Below are 21,964 nucleotides of genomic sequence, written 5' to 3'. Positions count from 1 at the left end.
TATATATATATATATATATATATATATACATTTATGCTTACATTGATAGTTTCCTGCATACGCTTACATATGTATCTGTGTGTATTATATCTAAAAACAGACTTATAGCCAGAAAGAAAAAAAGCTTCCAAGATAGCTTTTGCATTGAAATAAGTTCACAAATGATTAGATGCTTACCTTGGATTTTGTCTTGTCTGTTCTGTGTGCGTGTGTGTTAGACAATAATTTAGAAGCTAAAAATAAGCAATATTACAGCTGCAATATCGATACTTTACAGAACCAGTATCTGATTCTGAAGGTACATTGCTTGGCACCTTGGGTAAGTCTTCTACCACAGTCCCAGACTGACCAATGCTGTTCAAGTGGATTTGGTAGACAATATTTGAACACTGGTTATGGGTTCAGTCCCACTGTATGCTATCTTGGACAAGTGTTTAATAAAATAGAACTGACCAATGTCTTGTGAGTGAATTTGGTAGACAGAAACTGTGTGGAAGCCTGTCATGTGTATGCACACACACACACACATTAAAAAAAGCTCTGTGAAGTGTGACATTTAACCAAAGATCAGGCTCAGTAGTGACACACAACTGGTACTCATTTTATCGACCCTGAAAGGCAAAGTCAACCTTGGCAGGATTTGAACTCAGAATGTAAAGTGTCCAGTGTGCTAACGATTCTGCCAGCTCACCACCTGAATGATAATGCTTTCAAATTTTTGGCACAAGGCCAGCAAGTTTGGGGGAGGGGTGAATTGATTACATTGACCCCAATGCTTAACTAGTACTTATTTTATCGAGCCTGAGTGAATGAAAAGCAAAGTTGACCTCGGTGGAATTTGAACTCAGAATGTAAGAACAGGCAATACGTTGCTAAGCATTCTACCAGCTCATCACCTTAATAATAATAATGAAGATAATGAAATTATTTTTAATATAGTGGCAAAGCCAGAAATGTACTGGAGGGGAGGGGATCAGTTGATTAAATTTACTCCAGTATTTGATTGGTATTTAACTAGGTTGATTTAATTGACTATCTCCCCACCCCTACCCAATTTTTAAAAATTCCTTCCTCAAAATTTCTGGTTTTATGAATGTGTTGAACATGAGAGAATGCTGTTTGACTGCTCTGAAAAAATGTCCAATAACAATGATTAAAAAAAACAAAAAACAATTGAATCAAACGAAAAAAATTTGAAGGATAACTATGTAAATAATATTTGTAAAATGTATTGATCCTTACCAGGTCTATTAGAAATGTCCACAGTATTCATTGATTTCATGTCCTACGTAAACAAACTATTAAGACATGGTTCATATCGGTAACAGACCCAGCTGTCCGCCCACAATCATAGAGAGATGTCTCAAATAATTCAAATGGTAACTGTATCTTATGGCCCAAGGTTCATTAATAGAGGAATCCATCTTCTGAATCTGGTACATTAAAAGCACAAGAAAGGTTGCATGCCAAATTCAACGCCAGCAGGAACAGATACACCAATATCTGATGATAATGATAATTTAAATAGAGCCAGACACGACTCTTCGACTCTTTCAAATATAATATAAATGGATGCAAGAGGAATATGTTTCTGTTTGTCCTTCTCTTTCTTGTCATCATTTAATGTCCCACTTTGAAGGGTTTAAGCTGGACAGATCAACTTTAGGACTTGTTTTAAGTTTGCTATTTATTCTATTTGTCTTTTCTTTTAGCTTGCCAAACCATTAACAAACTAACACCAGCTATCAAAGCTGTGGGGACAAAAACAAGGACACACATACACAAATGTGTGTGTGTGTGTGTGTGTGTGTGTGAGAGAGAGAACACAGGTTTGGCTGTGTGGTTAAGAAGCTTGCTTCCAAATCACTTGGCTCTGAGTTCAGTCCCATTGCATGGTACCTTGGGTAAGTGTCTTCAAATAAAGCCTGGGCCTGATCAAAGCCTTGTGAGTGGATTTGGTTGATGTAAACTGGAAGAAGCCTATCAAGTGTGTGTGTGTGTGTGTGTGTGTGTGTGTGTGTGTGTGTGTGTGTGTGTGTGTGTGTGTGTGTGTGTGTGTGTTGGTGCCTCCATGTCTTGACATTGCATGTTTGTTGTAAATGAGTATCCCTGCCATTTCCAATCCTCCATTATACCACTGACCCTAGTGGCTTCAATAGAATTTGAACTCAGAATATAAAGAGCCAGAACACATATCACCAGGCACTTTGTCCTGTACCCTAACCATTCTGCCAGTCCACCCCGTATTTATTCCTGTACTAAATTTTATTCTGACATTCGTTTCCTTGGATACAGAATTGGAGGAATTAGCCAAATTTATTAAATACTTGAAAAAAAAATAGTCTTTGAAAGTGATGAGGCAACACATTGCCATGTCCACTTTGCATAAAGTGACCAGCAAAATGCAGCCAATACTACCACCACCACTATACTACTACTACTACTACTACTATTGTAGCCAGGAACAATACTACCCATTAGTATTAACCTTTACAATCTCAGAATAGCTAGATTTAACATACAAAGAGATGTCTCCAGAAAAATCTCTTGCAGAACGTTAGGCTTACAATCTATCTTCTTGTTCGACCAAAATTAAAGTAGCGGTGGTGGTGGTGGTAGTAGTAGTAGGAGGAGGAGGAGTCTTTATGTAGTGCTTCTGTACTATGGAAGAGTTAATCTCTCGTCAACATAATTTTTTTCCTTCTTCTGGGATCAATAAGATAAGTACCACTTGAGTATTGGAGTCGACTTGATTGACGATACTTCTTGTGCTTAAATTCCTGACCTTGTTCCAAAGTTGGAAATCCTCTTCATAATCATTGTTCTCATCATGATTCCTCATGATCATTATCCAAGACATGCCGAACATGGCATTCTTATAAATCTAGGAGTTATCAGATATTTGTCTCACTCTTTTAGTTCTTTGCTGTCCACTATTTTTGTAAATAAGGCTCACCACAGGCCTTTTGACTTCATCTGAACCAAGATTGCTATACAAACTACTTGAATATCTCGGGGTCACAACAATAACAAAATATCTCTGAACAAGACTTGGTTGTAAATTGATGTAAAACTGTCTGGAGAAACTAAAACAATAAAACAATAACCATTAAGAAATGCTGAATATATTCTTTTCTTCTTTTACTTGTTTCAATCGTTGGACTGCGGCCATGCTGGGGCATTACCTTGAAGGGTTTTAGCTGAATAGATTGACCCCCACTACTTATTTTATTTTAAAATCTAGTACTTATTCTATTGGTATCTTTTCCCAAATGTTAAATTGCAGGGATGTAAACAAACCAATGCTGGTTGTCAAGTGGTGGCAGATACAAACACAACTACAGGTGTGTGTGTGTGTGTGTGTGTGATGGAATTCCACACAGTTGCCATCTACCAAATTCTCTCACAAGGCATTATTCGTCCTGGGGCTGTAGTAGAAGACTGTAGTGCAATGGGACCGAACCCTAAACCATATGGTTGCAAAGTAAGTTTCTTTACCACACTGCCATGCCTGTACCTATATAGCAGTAAAATTTGGTAGCCATTGAAGAAAATTGTCTCTGAGTAATGTATGCCTAAGAGAGGAAACAATGTCTTGATCTCAGATCACTTCTTGTCTAAATGATTCATGGTTATGATGACAAGCATCTGAATGAGAATCTACTGCTATTTCATTGATTCTGGACCGAATAATTTATTCACATTGACCCAATTCACTCACTCATACGTTACTAGGTACATCTATCCTATCAATGAAGAACCATATTTGATGACATACAACATGCATTTTCTCCTCTTAAAAATCTGTTTAAAAAAATCATCCCAGGTTGTCTATGTGAGGTTGGACCTCTCATAAGCTCATTTTGTCCCTGACATTTTTTTCCTGAAGATAAGCTACTGAAATTCGGGTGCATCTGATATACCCATGCATCTTTTATACCATTAATACAGTATGTTACTTATGATAAAGTGTGGTAGGTATTAAAAAAAAACACACACACACACACACACAAACATTGCCTTAATAATTCCCTTCAGCAACTGCAAAGGCTTTTGTCAGAATGGTCACACACAATCATGCTAGAGTCCCTCTGGGGATGGCAAGGCAGACAGCTGAAAACATAGATTATTATGATCAAAGTAAATCTTGAATCATTCTTTCGTTCTGGCGTATACATAGTGTCCACTAGAAGAGGCTGTCTCATCGTTTCTTGTGAAAAATTCTCATGAATTGTCATGTTTTAGTCATCTGAGTCTAACGTTAGTCACCTTCACTCCCTCCATTACTATTTTCTCACTTCTATCATCACTTGTTCACCACCACCGTTCCTTTCCTCATCATCATTATGTAGGAGCCAACACAGAAGCCTCTATGACAGTCTATATGGTTGCTCAACCTGCTAGAAATAGTAGCTGAATCTCCTTTGAATGACAGCCTCCTCCTTCTTTCTCTCTCCCTTGAATGTATTTCTCGTCCTGTGTATGACGAGAAGGAAAATGTTTGTCAATCACATTCACTTAAATAAACTGTAATGTCTCTCCTCCTTCCTCTGTTTATGTGTGTTAGCATTTGGTTATGCTAGTATGTGTAATGTATTTCGCCTCCTCTCTCTCTTTCTCTCTGTATGTGTATATTTCTGTGCACGCGTATGTTTGCCTCCGGTGCTAAAAAGTACTGTCGCAGAAACTAGCAGAATGTCTTGTCAGCCGTGCCAAACCCTCATTGTTCACACTGCTGTGTTCCCAGTTATCTCGTTCCAAGAAAGGAAGCTGGTGTAAAATATTAGATTGGCTGATGGTCAGGAAAAATGGAAGGAGAAAGTCACACCGACACCATCGACTATTTCACAAGGCATAAGTTTGGCCCTTCTAAGCATTTTAATAAACTTGGCAGGTAACACACGTAGTCAGTTTTTGTTATCAGAACAAATTTAGGTCCACATAAGATATCCACTGGTTATTAATATTGTTACAGTTGTTGTGAGTTTTAAAAAAACTTTCAAAACCGCTTTAAAAGTAAACAGTTACTTTTAACGAACGATTTAATCGACCACCACCACAGAATAAACTTACTACGGCCATTGACGTCAAACATTCTTCTGCTATTCTCATCGATTCTCTTAATGTGAATCAGGTTATCATAATTTATTGTACAGCAAAAGTTTTCTAAGCTGTTGCACTGTTAACATGTTGAGTTGAATTAATGTTGGCATTGAACAACACTCCACGTTTCAGTCTTGCCGTGTGTGTGTGTGTGTGTGTGTGTGTGTGTGTGTGTGTGTGTGTGTGTGTTACCATGTGGGTGGTTTTGACGTAAAAGTCAATGACTCAGGAACAATCTCTTCATGCAGCCTTCAGTAAAACCGTAGATTTCGTGTAAACACGTAGCAATGTTCTGTATTGGCAAATAGTTAATGCAGAAGTTCAAAGGATGTGATATTATAATATTCATGCAGTGAGCGAGAAGTTTAACATTTCAGGTAGATCCCTTCGTTGGAGAGAGATGAGACAGAGGTGTTATTATTGTGTTGCTAGAGATAGACCAGAAGTTGTGAGAGTGAAAGGAAACATTGTTATATTACGGTGAGGGAGGGAACATTATTATTATCCAATTATTATAATAGTGGAAAATAAGGATGGATGACGACGGAGAGGTGTCTAGGAAGATAAATGTTGGTGTGGAGGCGTGTAAATGGGGTCAACTGTCAAAATTACTTTTGACAGTTGACCCCATTTACGCCAGCAGATTTGAAAAACAGTTGCCCGGAGGCGGTAAAATGGAAAAGAATCATACATCGCCACACATATATATATATATATATATATATATATATACATACATACGCATGTTTGTGCACAGACATTCGCACATATACATAGTTCCTAATTTAAGCACAAGGCCTGGAATTTTGAGAGGAGGGGTTAATCGACACCATCGCCTCCAGTTATTGACTGGTACTTTATTTGATGGAACCTTGTGGTTCACTGTATCCTGTCAAACTGTCCAACCCATGCCAGCCTTGAAAATACATTAAACAATGATGATGATTGCACACAGACACGTACACAGAGCATAAATAAAATGACGTTGGCATCTGAAACTCATGAGAGAAGCAAAAACAAATATTCGTGAACAAAATAGAAATAGTAAATAAAATATTGAAAAACATTTTACTTATTGTTTCATTTGTTAATAAAAAAAAGTTTTTTTTATCTCATTTTGCTTTTCTATTTTTAGCTTCAAGTGTGGTACTTAATGTATTCACAACAATGATATATATATTATATATATATATAAATATATCTACACACACACACACACACACACACACACATTAAAAAAATTATATATATTGCTTAGTCAAAGGTGGAAGCTCTCTCCCCCTCTCTTATATTTATATATTTATCATCATCATTTAACTTCCATTTTCCATGCTGGCATGGGTTGGATGTATTGCACAAGACTCCAGTATCAGCTTTGGTATGGTTTCTGCGGCCAGATGTCCTTCCTGTATGTGTGTATGCGAGGAAAAAGTGGTACATTTCAATATCTTGGGTGGGGAAATGCGAGTCTTTACCACAGAATCATCAGTTGAAAAAAATTATGAGAATGGGATGGCAGTTGTAGTGTGAGTAAGGTGATGTTGGGAAGTGTTGAGGTAGAAGTTGGTAGCGGTGGACATATGAGGCCTTTTTCTAGCTGCAGCATCTGGCCAGTTTTAACATTAATCTGGAAGAATATTGAGGTTGGATATGGCTGGTTTGAATGCTAAAGGGTTAATGATATCAAATATTAGGGCTTTTTTTTTTGTTCTGGACTGTGTAATCTTTGGGTAGGTTGTGGTAAAAATCTGCATTGCTAAGCTGCAGGAGAGCTTCTGGTAGAGGTGAAACAACTGACCATCAGTAGCACAACCCCTTGTTAGCCAATTTAATTGTGACATCTCTCTGGTGTTGGAGGTGTTGAGGTGAATGCACGGAGTTCCCGAATGGTGGGTGCTCAAGTGTTTGACTTCTGTTTTTTTCAATTGAATGGATCCAAATCCGGATGATACTTCTTTGCAAATAGGTCAATGGAGCTGAACTCTCTCAAGTCAAGTGTTTATGCAGAACTAGGGTTGTCTAAACTCCCATGAGAAGCAACCAGACGGAGGAAGTACTTGGTAGCCTCATGTTGGCCAAACTCATTTCACTTACAGCTGAGTAGACAGGCATTAAGTATAAAAGTCATCAACTGTGAAATATTTTGGACATTGTTTGTAATAGTTTCTTTCCCGTTCTTTTTTCCTTCCTGTAGAGGAGTGTTTGCAGCAATCTTGGTTCTTCTATAAATAGTTTCAGTAATTTTTGATTAAAAAAGACTCATTTTCTATTATTTAACTTCTTACAATGGTTTAACACTTTCGATGCCTGTGATTGGTAGGATACAAACTTCTTGTTTGAAAGTGATCTATCAAAATTTCATTTTACTTTGTTTCTAACACCAGCTTAATAACGATAAAGTTATTTAATTAAATTCTTCATTATCTTCAAAATTAACTGAAACAAAACCAGCCCATTTTAACAGAAATATACTAACAAAGGGATTAAGGCCAAAATTCTATAGAATTTGAGAGGAGCACTCCATTGGTTACGACGACAAGGGTCCCAACTGATACGATCAATGGAACAGCATGCTCGTGAAATTAACGTGAAAGTGGCTGAGCACTCCACAGACACGTGTAACCTTAACGTAATTTTCAGGGAGATTCAGTGTGACACAGATTGTGACAAGGCTGGCCCTTTGAATTACAGGTATTTAACTTCGGTTTCATTCAGCTCCAATGCAGTTTGAGCTACACAAGTTACATCAGTCAAACTGTCATTTTCTTGTGTAGTTAACCATAATTAATCATTCCCTGATAAGGGAAATTACATAGAACATCATAAGAGTGTATGAATTTAGTTTTATGTAATTAATTCTGGGAAGTTAACCGTCAGAGAGAACATACTGAATTGCCAATCATAGGATTGTCAATTTAACCTAGTTTGTAATATCAGACGTGTGTAATTTGTGTAATTGCACTTAAATGGTTCTGAACTAAAGTTAAATATGTCCAAAGAATGCCAACATTGCAATATTTCCTTTGTCAGATGTTCTTCTTAGGGGTTAATACATATATATATATATATATATATGCATTAAAGAAAACAAAAAATAAAACAAAATGATAGTGTTCAGTATGTCGGCGACAGGAATTTCTGTCAAAGAGACATGGTTAAACAAAGTTGAACATCATCTCCCTCTTTTATTATTACTCTCTGTGCCTACTATTACTCTCACCCCATCATGAGGAATAGTAGGAGTGTCATTGACTAGTAAGGGGGGGGGGGCTCAGTGTGACACACAGAAATTAGTTTTTGTATTTATTATATTAGATATCAGTGTCATTAATATTCTAAATATTGTAGAAATGAAAGAAATAGAAAGAAATAAAATCATAATTTGAATAAAGAATAAGTTTTATTAACCTAATAAAATACTGTAGAATCTTTTTCTTTTAATGACATTTAATTAACACAAACTAGCACAAATTCTCTTGAATCTAATTAACAATACATTTTCTTTTATTTAGAGTTCTGGTTATTTGAATACTGGATAAGAGGAAGTTTACTGTATATGGTTCTTCCTCAAAAATAAAAATCCTCTAAGAAAAAATTTAAATAATCTGTTATATTTTTCAGAAATGCGATGGACTTGTGCAGCCTGAATACAAGAAATTCTCCATTGATCCACAGATCACATCTTTTGAGATGTTACAAGGAATTCTGGCAAAAGCATTTAATATCAAAAGGTAAGTAGTTACATATTTTTCTCTGTTATTTGTTTGTGATCATCTGGAATTGTTTTTTTTCCACCCCATCCTGGTTGGGTGATTTGCCCAGACTAATGTAATTCTTTCATGCCAGATGTTCTGATCAAGGGATGTGGTATGAGCATCTGGCCTAGGTTTCAGTTATATTTGTCTTTCACTCACTGAAATATCTCATCTGAAGATGATACATGGCTTCATCATCATCATTGTTCTAATGCCCACTTTCCCATGCTTGCATGGCGTGGACAGAATTTGCTGGGGGCAGATGTTTTACACCTGGATGCCCTTCTAGTTTCTAGCCTTCACCTATTTCCAAGTAACGTAATATTTCTCTCATGACCTGACATATTTTCACAGAAGACTGGAAACAAAGGACACCACTTGCATGACAGAGACACACATTTACAACAATTGCACAAAGTCAAGGCAAGGAGACAGTCACACACAACAGGCTTCTTTCAGGACACTTATTGCAGGGGTCCTTCAGTTTTTCTAAGCCCTGTAAAAGAACTTAGAAGAAGATTGGGCCCCCAACAAGGCCTTTTGCAGTACCCTTAAAGGCAGAAACTTCTCAGCACCCCCTCATATAATTGGGTAAATCAACCTTGGGATATAACTTGTACTGTTTATTGATCCCAAGAGGTATCTTGAACTCTAACTAAAGAAGAAGAAAGCTGAATCCTAAAAGCATTCTACTGGTTCCATTTCCTTTCCTCTACCCCAATAATAATGGTTTCTCTTTTGAATTGAGTACAAGGCCACTTATGAAAAAGTAGGATAACTTGTGGATTGAATCGATATTTTGCAGATGATAAAAACAACTGAATTACATGGTTTATAACCCTGAACAGCTGTTGACTCAAAGTACAAACACATTATTACATGAAAGTGTTCTCACACATTTGAAACATTTTCCCATCACATGCACACTCTAGACCAGTGATGGGCAAACTGTGGTGGCCCATGGCACTTGCTGAATGAAACGCCAATGAAAAATGACCTCAAATTGTTTTTAGTAGTGTGGCCTGTCTGGTGATGAGGTGTGTCTCATGTGGCCCACTTCTCGAAAAAGGTTGCTCATGCCTGCTTTAGGCAATGTCTAAAGAAAGCTTGTGCCTTCACTCACCAAAAGTTTACAACCACTGGTCCACTATCATGAAAAAAAGAAACAAACAAATTTATTAACAGATTTCGTTAATGTTATTACAAATAATGTCTATTTACGAAATTTTATTTAATTTCTGCAACCTTTCACCTCTCCATTTAAATTTGGTTTGCAGTCTGACATAGTTAATTGACCAACTATTTATATCAATTTGTTAAAAGCATTAACAACTTTGTATGAATATATTTGTAGTTTCAATTTAAAGAACTTTTGAATAGATTTAGGAAGAATGCGTAGAAGATGAAACAAGTAAAAGCATTATATTAGTGTCTTTCATTGCAATTATTCTAAATATATATTTTTGATATTTGCTTTGTTTCATGTTCTCTCCATTGGCTGTTGACAATTTACTGCCTGTTGCTTTTGTACTTAGCCAAATTCAAACTAAACCATCCAGTATTATTGTGGATGTTGTTTGTTATGGTTTTGCTTCAACATTGTGACAATGTTTGCCAGTTCATTGCCGTTCTAGCAGCAGACACAATCTTACCAAGGTTGACTTCGCATCACATAAACAGAATTTCAAAGTTTGCGTTTTTTCATCGATATATTGTGTAGAATTTAGAATTTACAAGAAATTGTTTAACTCGCATTTGTATTAGACCGAAGATGTCATCATCTTAAGATCAAGAACAGTTGGACTAAAAATTCCATTGTCATTCTAACCAATTCTAAAAACACAGAAGCTCGATGAAAAGTTGTTTCTTTAAAATCTTTTTAACACTTTCTTAGCAAGCATTTACGGACCATATTTTCATATGTAAGAGTTTTACCTGATGACTATTCACTTAATTCCAGGTATGGTTTTTATGTAAATATATTTCTATGTATGTGTACATATATCTGCTTATTTTGATTGTCTAGCAAGTGATTTGATCCTAAGACTCTCTGTTGAAACTGAAGTAACTACATTGTACTTTTAATAGAAGAAGCCATTTACTCAAGGTGCCAGGTAGTGGGACTGAACCTAAGGCCACACAGTTGGGAAGCAAGCTCCTTAGCCACACAGCCATACATATGCCTTATAGTTTATGAAAATATTAGATTTATTCAACGAAACAGGATCTGAAAAATACCTTCTTAGAAATAAAAGTATTAGTGAACAAAATTCAATTTACCCTCATGACTAATTTTTATCCTAATTTGAAGAACCAAGTGAGTAAGGAAACATCATTAGTGCAACCTAATTAATAAAAGTTGCAATTATATAAAAGGTGGTTAGCTGGCAGAATTGTTAGCATACCGAGCAAAATGCCTCATGGTATTTCATCTGTCTTTATGATCTGAGTTCAAATTCCACTGAGGTTGGTTTTTTGCCTTTTGTACTCATGGGAGTTAAGATAAGTACCAGTTAGGCACTGGGGTTGATGTAAAGATAGATAATTACTATAGGGAATTAAATAAATTACTAAAAATTTGTATGAGAATACCTTTATTTAAATTATTTTCTGTGATTTTAAAATTTTACAAATCTATAAGCTTAGAATTACAATTAAAACCTTTCAAAATTTGTTTCAGTCGAGGATTCCAGCTTCTTCTTCGGTAGAAAAGTGACTGAGTTTGTTATCTTCAAAGTAGGCACACATTGTTTGGGTACACGAGGAAGACTTGGGGAATATCATGTTTGGGGATATCATTATGCATCTAAATTCCCAATCATTCTTCTTGTGTGAAGAATGGTTTTATATGTACCAAACAGATGAAAATCTCCTCAAGCATTGTCATTGTACTCCCAAAAAACAGACTTGCTTCTTCTACATTCTATTTTTAATTAATTTCAATTTCAAGATTATCACCTCTATTTTTGTTGACCAGAAATTAACTTTTCTATTACCATATTTCTGATGAAATACTCTGCCTTTGCTTCAGTTAATTTTGAAAGTTATAAAGAATTTAGTAAAATAGAATAAGTATCAAGCTTTAAAAATAAGTCCTGAAGTCGATTCATTCAACTAAAATTTCTTCCAGGCAGTGCCCAAGCATGGCCACAGCCTAATGACTGAAACAAGTAAAAGATTAAAGATTAAAGATTAAAGCTTCACATCCAGGATTCAGTGTGATTTTTCACTGAGACATTTCTTTGAAAAAATTAAGTGCTTCTTGTATGCCACCAAATACAGTAATTAAAATTCCTCGTCTAATAAAGATTATTAGCACCCATTTTACTATTTGTTTTCCATGCAGCCGTCTTCCCTGGGTATTCCCCACATTCCACCACCATCAAGTTATTCAGTATTTCATGTGTGTTTTGCCACATAATCTGTTGATATTTGACAGAAGGCTTTAGCAAGTGAGAATGCCAGTTGAGGATCCAACCATTGTGCAGAGCCTCAATTTCTTTCAGTTGGTTGAAGGAATTTGAGAGCCTAGCAGAGCATTTGATTGACAATTTATTCATTGTCCCTACAAGTACAATGGAAATGTTTTTTTGTGGTACTAATCACATTAATAACAATTAATATATTTCAAATGGTATGATGACAATACGCATACAATAGTAATTGCAATAATAGCTCATAATTTTATATATCACAATACATGTACAATAATATTCTTATAATAGTCCTAATATAATAAAGCAACACATAATAATAATCGGTATTGTGTAAAGTTTGGCAATAACCATTTGTTTTTGATCTGTGTTTGTTTTAACCGAATACAGGAAATAGTGTGTGTAGGCTGTTTACTACAATATGTATTTGTTTGTCAGGGATATATATATATATATATATATATATATACACATACATACATGTGTAAAATGTACCCAGTGCATTTTGGAATGTGGTTGGCATTAGGAAGGACATCCAGTCATAGAAATCTTGTCAAAACAGACAATTGGAGCCTGATGCAGCTCTCTGGCTGGCTAGCTCCTGTGAAACCATCCAACCCATGCCAATCTGATCTGGCAAGATTTCTACAGTTGGATGCCCTTCCTAACGCCAACCACTCTGAGAGTATAGTGGGTGCTTTTATGTGCCACTGGCATGGGAGCCAGTCAGGTGGCACTGACAATGGCCACACTCGAATGGTGCTTTTTACGTGCCACTGGCACATACATATATATGTATATATAAGTGCAGTCATAGCTGTGTAGTTAAGAAGTTCGGTTTGCAACCATCTGGTTTCAGGTTCAGTCCCACTGAACAGGCAACTGTCTCAGGTTGACCAATGCCTTAGGAGTGAATTTGTTTGATGGAAACTTGTCTGGCTATGTGGAAATATTACCATACTCGAAGGAAATAGGTGAGGGTTGGCAACAGGAAGGGCATCTGACCACAGAAAAACTGCCTCAATACACTCCTTGCAAGCATGGAAAAATGGACACTAAATGATGATAATGTAGTACATCTTGAAATAATTGGAAATCTTAAACCATATTTGCCCAGCATGGCAGCAGAAAGGAAATATAACGACATTAATACGTTTATCTAATGTTAAATTTAAAAGACTATAATCACTTGATTATTCTATTTGTTTATTTATTGTGTTCTTCTTGCAGTGATTTTTCTACCAGTTACTTGGCTAAAGCTTCTGATGGCCAGAAAATTTATCTCAGCATGTTGTCTGATTGGGATATGGATGCGGCTTGCCAGTGTGCTTCAGAACCATATCTTAAGCTTAAAGTTGACCTGAAGCCATTTGAGGAAGGTATGTCAAAATCTCTTCTTTAACTTTTTTTTTTTTGCTGTTTAAGAGGATAAAGTTAACTGGGGTTTTTTTTTGTACTAGAGGCAAACACATACACGCCCAGGCATGTAGGTACATAATACAGATAGAGAGGGTGAGAAGAAGAGACATTAGAATTTATTAAATGGACACGATTGACATAAACACCTTGATTAAATAAATACTGGTGTCAATAGAAATCAATTAAAATATTTGAAGCTGATGCCTTTCTTTGGCTACACTACAAGAACTGGAACCAGTACGAGAATAAACCATGGCCTGCGAGTTATATACATCTTTTTTTCTTTTCTTGGTACTTAATGTGTGATCTTCTGATGGATAATTTTTTTGTTCTTACGTCATAAATATTAATTATGATGTAAGAAAGAAAAATTGATAAACATGCATTGAAAAAAACTTTAATAAGAATCAGTTATGTAATAACAAAGTTAACTCTGTGCCTGCGTTCGTTGCCAAAGAGTAATGACCAAAAGAAAGTTAAAAGAAAAGAGAAATATATCTTTAAAAATTATTTCAGGTCTTGAAGATTGGGACATCATAACCCCAGGGGATATCCCTCAGCTGAAAGTTACAGCAAGCATGTTTGAGAAGAACTCCTTCCTTGGTGCCTTGACTGGTAGCATCACAAGCCATGTAGAGAAGACTTTATCGCAGGTTCAAAAAGTCATGGGTAGGTATTATTCAGAATATTCTAGAAATGTACCATACACTGACAAAGTTTATGAAATAATTACTTTATGAAATTTTACATCTTCTGTTCAGGTTTTCTGTTTCTAGCACTGGAGTAAATATTTTTATTTAACTGAATGTAATTTTAAATCAGACAATACTTTAGTGGATTCTATGAGACACTGAATAGAATAATCAGTGATATCCCTTATAGAAAGTATGATAAATTAAGCACTTATTATATATCAAAAGTGATATCATTTTTCGATAATATGCTGATGATGTATCACCCAGAAATTCATTCATTGAGAATATTACACAGCACTAACACTAAGGATATGCAAATTAGTAACCCCGTTTCTCTGAAGCTACAACGTTTGATGTGTGTAACAAACAAAATGGCTTCTTTCTCTGGGACTGGAACAAGTGACATAGACACAGCACCTCTGAGTAGACCCTAGTAAGGATTGAAAAATCATTAAGACTGCTCATCATTTTTTCTGTCTACAGAGAATGAGGTAAATTTGACCTGTTTGTGTGTCTACTACGTAGGTTTACGTAAACTGAATTTATACCTTATTATACCTACTTCTCCACATTGAGAGGTTACAGCAGCAATATTGTAGGCATGTGATTAGAATGTTGCAGGAAGATTCTTCAAACCAAGCCAGCCAGCAAGAGACTTAGGAGTAGACCAAGGGCAAGATGGTTGGGTAATGGCCATGGTTTCAGTTGGTCACGCTTGGGAATCCAGCCAGAAAGTGTAATGATGGTCGCTTCTAAAAGGACCCTATGGAGAAGGTGCCTGAGGACTCAACTCTCGCAACCCTTCCAAGAATAATGAGTGGAGAAGATGGATGGATAGATTACACTTAGCAGTGTACTTTATCATTGTGTCTAGTTTCTTGCTAAGCAGTCTAAAGCTTTACTCAGAGATGCACTACAAGATTTGTGGTAAGCTATGACCTCTGCATAAATGCTAGCTCAATGTTTGACAATTTTTAACCCAATAATATAAAGCATTGTCTTTATTACTTAAGGAGATCTTTGACTTCCTCTCTTTTCTATTTTCCCTCAGGTTTTAAATCTTACGAAGATAATGCTGTGAAAGCATTGAAACCAGCCATGACTGATATGGAGTTTCACAACTATTTAGACGGTGATGGACATCTCATCAGACCCCAGGAACTCCGACTGAGTATTTACCAAGGTGGTATTGAACCATCGCTGCGTAAAGTGGTCTGGCGGCATCTTCTGAATATTTTCCCTGATAACATGTCGGGGAAAGAGCGTTATGACTACCTGAAACGAAAGGAGCAGGAGTACTACAAGGTGCGAAAGCAATGGAAGGCACATTTAGAGACGGACACAGCCTCCGATGAAATCAAGAACATCATTTCAGTGGTCAAGAAGGATGTGCTAAGAACAGATCGGACTTATAAGTTTTATGCTGGGTCGGACGATAGTAACAATATCCTGTCTTTAATTCACATCTTAGTAACCTATGCAGTAACACATCCTGATATCTCCTACTGTCAGGGCATGAGTGATTTAGCTTCACCTTTACTAGTCGTTCAGAAAGACGAGTCTCATGCATATCTTTGCTTCTGTGGCTTGATGAAACATATGAAGATTAACTTTCATCCAAGTGGTCAAGCAATGAAGATCAAGCTACAGCATTTGTCACTGCTTCTCCAACTCTATGATCCTCTATTCTACACTTACCTCTGTGAAAGCAGCCCAAATCACCTTTTCTGCTTCCGATGGCTTCTTCTTGAACTGAAGCGTGAATTCCCCTTGGATGATGCTCTTTATATGCTGGAGGTGATGTGGAGTACGCTACCTCCAGACCCGCCTGCTGTTGAACTTGAACTCACTGATCCGCATTATTCTCCTAGTTTAATTTCTTCTTCACCTTCATCCCCAACACTAAATTTCCCTCAGAGTATGTATGCCAATTTCCTTGCACTCCGCTTAAAAGATGCTGCCAAAGCTCGAAACGTAGCACATTCAAATAGTTATGATTCCGACAAGACAACTGATGCGGAGTCAAATGTGAGACTGAACGGAGTGAAGAAATCTTCTAATTGCATCAACATCCAAATTAATCAGCATGATGTCTCACCTATGGAAGAAAGTTACTCCGGTGGAGATTTCCCAGCTATGGAGGATGCTACAGCCAAGATGATGCAGGCTCGTTCTTCAAGCATTGATAAGTCGTTGTGCAGTTCTCCTCCTCCTCAGTCACATGGTGGTAGTGATGATGTGTTTGCATTTGAAAGTTCTTCCTCATCAGGTAAAAGCAAGTTAAGTGTCGGAAGCATCAATCCATGTCACAAAACAGATTCGGGTGGGATAAAAGACAGCGGTTCTTTCGAAGACACTCAGTTTCATTTATCTCTTGAGAATGTAGAGAAATTTCAAACCACGGAACCATCCAGTTCATTTCATTCCCCAGTCTCTGAAGTACCAAAGACCAAAACAAAAGTAAAGCACAAACCGGCTCAGCTGTCTCTAAACGTAGCCAAGCCAATGGTCACTCCAACGTCTCCAAACTGTGATAAAAGTCACACCGAGGATGCTGACTATGTCGATGCCACTGACAGTGAGAACGGGACTCCAACATCATTTGGCCAACAATGCCCACAGTTTAGATCAACTGTTAAAACTCCATCTCCAGGTAACCAACCTCCCCTCCCCCTATCACTTCCACTAACACTCCCACCACCTCCACTGCCGCTACCACCATCACAAATGAAAAAAGTGCACACTAACGACTCCATTCTATCTACTTCTTCTTCGTCTGTGGCATCATCTCAGATGGTTACGCCAAGCGAGTCACCTGCCAGTGGGGACACATCCCATCTTCCTACAGTCCCTTGTTCCTTGCAAGCATTGCAACATCCGGACATACCTCCACTTCCATTGCCGCCTTCCAATATTTCAACGTCGTCATCTTCATTGTCATCTCCTCCTTACCCTCCCCCGGCAGACTCTGCCTCGACCCATTCCTCCTTTGATGCCAGCTCCCCATCCCAGCTCGCTGTAAATGGTTCCACTGGTGTGACCACCACCATTTCTAATCCTGCTTCTTCGCCAACTAACATTACCAACACCAATACCATCACTACTGCTACTACTACTACTCCTGTAAATGAAAATGCTACACTGGACCGGTCGCAGAAACTGCCTCCACCACAGGATTTTGGCGCCGGCAACCCATTTCTCATGTTCCTTTGCCTAACTATTCTCCTCCAACACCGTGATTTAATCATTAACAAGAAACTGGAATGTGAAGAGATAGATATGTATTTCCAGAGATTAACTCGCAAACAAAATGTTCACAAAGTTCTTCACCAAGCGAGGACTCTCTACACCGAATATCTTCGCAATCAGCAGAAGCTCGATGAAGAATTCAAATCCATTGAAGATAGTTTAAGTATCTGAGATCCATTCTTAAGGATTTCATTTGTTGGTAAGCCAAAGGAGAGGCAACAAACCAGAAAAGCTAAGGAACTGTGATCACGTTTTGTTGGTGTGTTCACCATATGATGTTGTATATGATTGCGCCATTTCACAGTGTACCATTTTGGTTGAACCATTTGGAACCATCTCTACAGACCCACAACTTCCCCTTATTTAATATTTCACCCTAAAATAAACCTTGTAAAATTTTGTATATTTACGAAAGTGCACATAGAAAAAAAAAATTGCACATGCATACACATACACACATATATACAGACATATGCACTCACCAACACATATATAGACATTGCAATCTGTGACCTTTACTATTATGTCAACTTGTATACAACTATTTTTTGTTGTATGTGTGTTGGTGTACACACAAGCTTGACAAAGTGCAATGGTGTGCAATGCAACACCAGCATATTAATAATGCTTTAATGAATTAATTATTTAAAGAAAACATTCTTGTCAATGTTTTTAAACCATTGTCCTGCAGTTTTATCTCATTGCAGAAGTTTGTTCCCAAAAGTTAAATTCATTATATGTAAATAAATTTTAAAATATTGAAATTTTTTCTTTGTGTGTGCAATATTTGAAGAAAAATTATGTTAGTTGGAGTGGAGACATTTGCACTTGATATTGTGTAAAGGTTATCAACTATTTCTTATTAATTATTTATTGTTAACGATATGAGGGGGTGATAAACAAACTTAAATAGATCATATGATAACCCATTTCTATTAATTCTTTAATATTAAAGTGCTTTAGAAGCTGGGGACACACACACACATTTATTTCATCATCATCATTTAAATGTTCCTTATTCATTTTGGAAATCAGTTGAACAATGGTGTGAGGATGTCAAGGTCCCTTTCATCAACATTCCAAGTGTAGTAGCCTATGGGATTTAAATCAGATGAATTTGGAGGCCACCAATTTCATATTACAGAGGTTGTCTGACTTCCATTCATGGGTTAAGTGGGCTTTGTGGAAACCTGTTTATGTCAGCCAAGGACAGTCTTCAATGGCACATGGTTGGGAAGCAAGCCCCTAGAGCACATAGCCATGACTGAGCCTCTATATATGTCTACAATATATATCATCATCTCCAGTAGCTTGATGTTGGATGTTGAAAGGCTAAAGTAAGATAGAGGGGGACAAGCTTATGAAAATTCATTGAACAGGCAAAGGACAAGATTATTGTCTGGAAATATAAGGACAGCCATAGAGACATGTTTGTAGCTCAATAGCTGTTGTCATGACAATCGTCCAACTTTATACCCAGTAGCTTATACAGAAAGAGAGCAAAACACATTTACGGCCAAGATAATTTAAACAAATTCTAGAATCTTGAGATTATCTCCCCTTTTCAGGTGAAACTAGTCTTCATCGTCATTTGGTAACTATGACATCCTCTGTAGGCAGAGATAACCTTAGTACATCAAGAATTTATATTGTGTGGTATTTGATAGACCTGTATTAGTCTACGTTGCTCACATACATGCTACTGACTACGGAGTAATTTTCTCTTAGCTCACTTTTTTTTAGGAAAATAGTAAGACATAGGATGGCCAGTGAAAAGGGTCAATATATAGGGAGATAAACACAAACAATAATAGTAACAGACACAGCTGACATGGTGAACACAACCCTATACAAATGTAGAAGCAAGCACAACACATATCACTGGCACTCCATCGGTTATGATGAAGGTTCCAGTTAATCCGGAACAACCTGCTCATGAAATTAATGTGCAAGTGGCTGAGCACTCCACAGATACGTGAACGCTTAACGTAGTTCTCTGGGAGATTCAGTGTGACACAGGTGAGTAGACTGGAGCAATGTGAAATAAAGGATCTTGCTCAAGGACACAACACATTGCCAAGAAATGAACTCACGACCCTGCGATTATGAGCCGGATACCTAACCACTTGGCCACTCAAGAACATAACACATATCAACCAAGCAAGGTTGTTGTGAAAGCAGCATGTTTGCTCATCCAACTCCACACACAAACAACTGGATAGGCAAAGGCAGTGTGTAATGTTTGTAAATGGACACAAAAAAAAAAAGAAGGAATAAAACGGGTACAGAAATGGGTGAGCAGAGCAGAGTTTCCTACATTGGAAATAAAGTGTTGGGCTTTAATTCTTTAGCATTTAAACCAATCAAATCTGACTCAAACTGGCCAGATTTCGCCACTTAAACCTATTCTACAATGTCATTCTAAAAATTAATAATCACATTATTGAAATCTCAATGCTATGAGATAGTGGCACAAAATTGCGACAGGCCATTGTGTGACACCTTGGGCCACTGACTTCTGTAGCCCACAGCAGACCAAGGCTTTGTGAATGGATTTAGTTCACAGAAACTGAAAGACCATATATATTACTATACATATATATAGTAATAATATTGGGGAATAAAATAATTATTCCAACCTTACAGGTAAGATTCAGTATAATAATATTAGACTGAATTTCGTAATATATATGTATATAACTAATTTAGAGACGAACTACAACTCGGTCAACGAAGAACCGGTCCCAAACGATGCTGTGAGACATATACCATATAAATACTAATCTAAAATTTTAATAATATATCACGCAAAGAAACATTCATCATAAAAAAATATTTATCTAAAAATCAAATAAAGTATAAATTGGACAGTAAAAATTAATAATATAATGTATAAAAGTCAGTATTTGGCATTAATATCATTAGTAAAGTTACAAACTAAAAATATTCAAATGGAGTATTATAGTGAACAAGGTTAAAATATTATGGAAGAAGTAAAAAACGTGTTAGTGTATAAAGTTAATAAAAAACGTATGTCAATATTGTTTAGAATAAATTTAAAAAACATGACTTCTCTGCCGGCAAGTTACTGTAAATTAAATCGAAATAAGTGTGCTTTAGCATTTATACTGAAAAGTCACATAATAAATATGGCGTCCCTTACCCAGAGATAAATACATATATTTACTATAAATTAATGCCATTAACTTAGGGATTACTTTACAGTTTTTGTCTCTTTATATATTATTTATTATGTTTATTCTTATTCCTTATAATGCTCTTAGGTATTTTTTTTAGGAATTTGACCTTAAGAGTCACTGGTTTTGGGAATAAAATCATCTTCCCTGTTCTAATGAACTTGGATAGAATTTTCTTATGATTTTATATAGTCCTATTTCAGCCATGATACACACGTTGTCTATGTACAAGTACTGACTTTTATACATTACATTGATATCCACTTACAAGGCTTAGGTCATCATGGGGCTATAGTAGAAGACACTTGCCCAAGGTGCCATGCAATGAGACTGAACCTAGAGCCATGTGATTGGGAAGCAAACTTCTTACCACACAGCCACACCCAAGAAAATAGAGAATGTGTATGAAAACATGAAATAATTCAAGGCAAAGGAGAGGTTTTATAAAAGGATATTCTTGTTTGGTGAAATTGAGACAAGCTCTGTTAGACCATAATATACTGAACATAAAAATGCTGCAATAACCTGGGGAAATAGAAAATGTGTATAAAAACAAGAAATGAACACTTTACAGTGATGATATCGAATACAATAGTGTGTGATATCTTTTTTATTATAACTATAAAACGAACCATATAAACAGGGTTCATAAAACTAATATATTCAGAGTTTATATAAAATAAGTTGATAATTTTTTTTTTTTTAAATTTTAACAGGACATCATGAGAGAATAGATATCAGTTGTAAATATATATATATGCATGTGTGTGTGTGTATGTGCATGCATGGATGCACACACGTGCACACATAGACACTAACTGACAAGCTGGGAACTAAATATTGTTCTGAGAGAAGATATGCAATGATAGGGAAAATTTCAGTTCAAAATGAATGTTTGTAGAATTAGGGAGTGACAGGGCAGGGATGGGGGGAAAGAAAACAAAAAAAATTAAGGAACAGCAGAGAGCATGAATTGGCAACATTGGAGAATCCCCATTTTACTTTATACATCACTAATTATCAGGTAAGACAATCATACACCACGATATTTGCAGTACAATCACAAGAAAGTTCCACCCCCACTCCCCACCTTTTTATTTATTTGGGGGAGT

General features: G+C 36.6%; 1 protein-coding gene across 1 annotated transcript in view; it reads left to right on the top strand.

Annotated features, from left to right (window-relative positions):
- Positions 1-18,419, top strand: part of LOC106883397 (TBC1 domain family member 25) — a 26,967-nt gene extending 8,548 nt beyond the window's left edge. The window contains exons 2-5 of the mRNA XM_014934391.2: positions 8,725-8,834; positions 13,523-13,671; positions 14,228-14,380; positions 15,458-18,419. Coding sequence (XP_014789877.1) covers positions 8,725-8,834; positions 13,523-13,671; positions 14,228-14,380; positions 15,458-17,826 — 2,781 coding nt within the window. The 3' untranslated portion in view covers positions 17,827-18,419. The remainder of the gene's footprint in view (positions 1-8,724; positions 8,835-13,522; positions 13,672-14,227; positions 14,381-15,457) is intronic.
- Positions 18,420-21,964: the final 3,545 nt, after the last annotated feature.

The sequence above is a fragment of the Octopus bimaculoides genome, chromosome 24, assembly GCF_001194135.2.
Source record: "Octopus bimaculoides isolate UCB-OBI-ISO-001 chromosome 24, ASM119413v2, whole genome shotgun sequence".
NCBI lineage: Eukaryota > Metazoa > Mollusca > Cephalopoda > Octopoda > Octopodidae > Octopus > Octopus bimaculoides.
The sequence above is the reverse complement of the archived record's forward strand: the minus strand, read 5'-3'. Positions and strand labels throughout refer to the sequence as shown.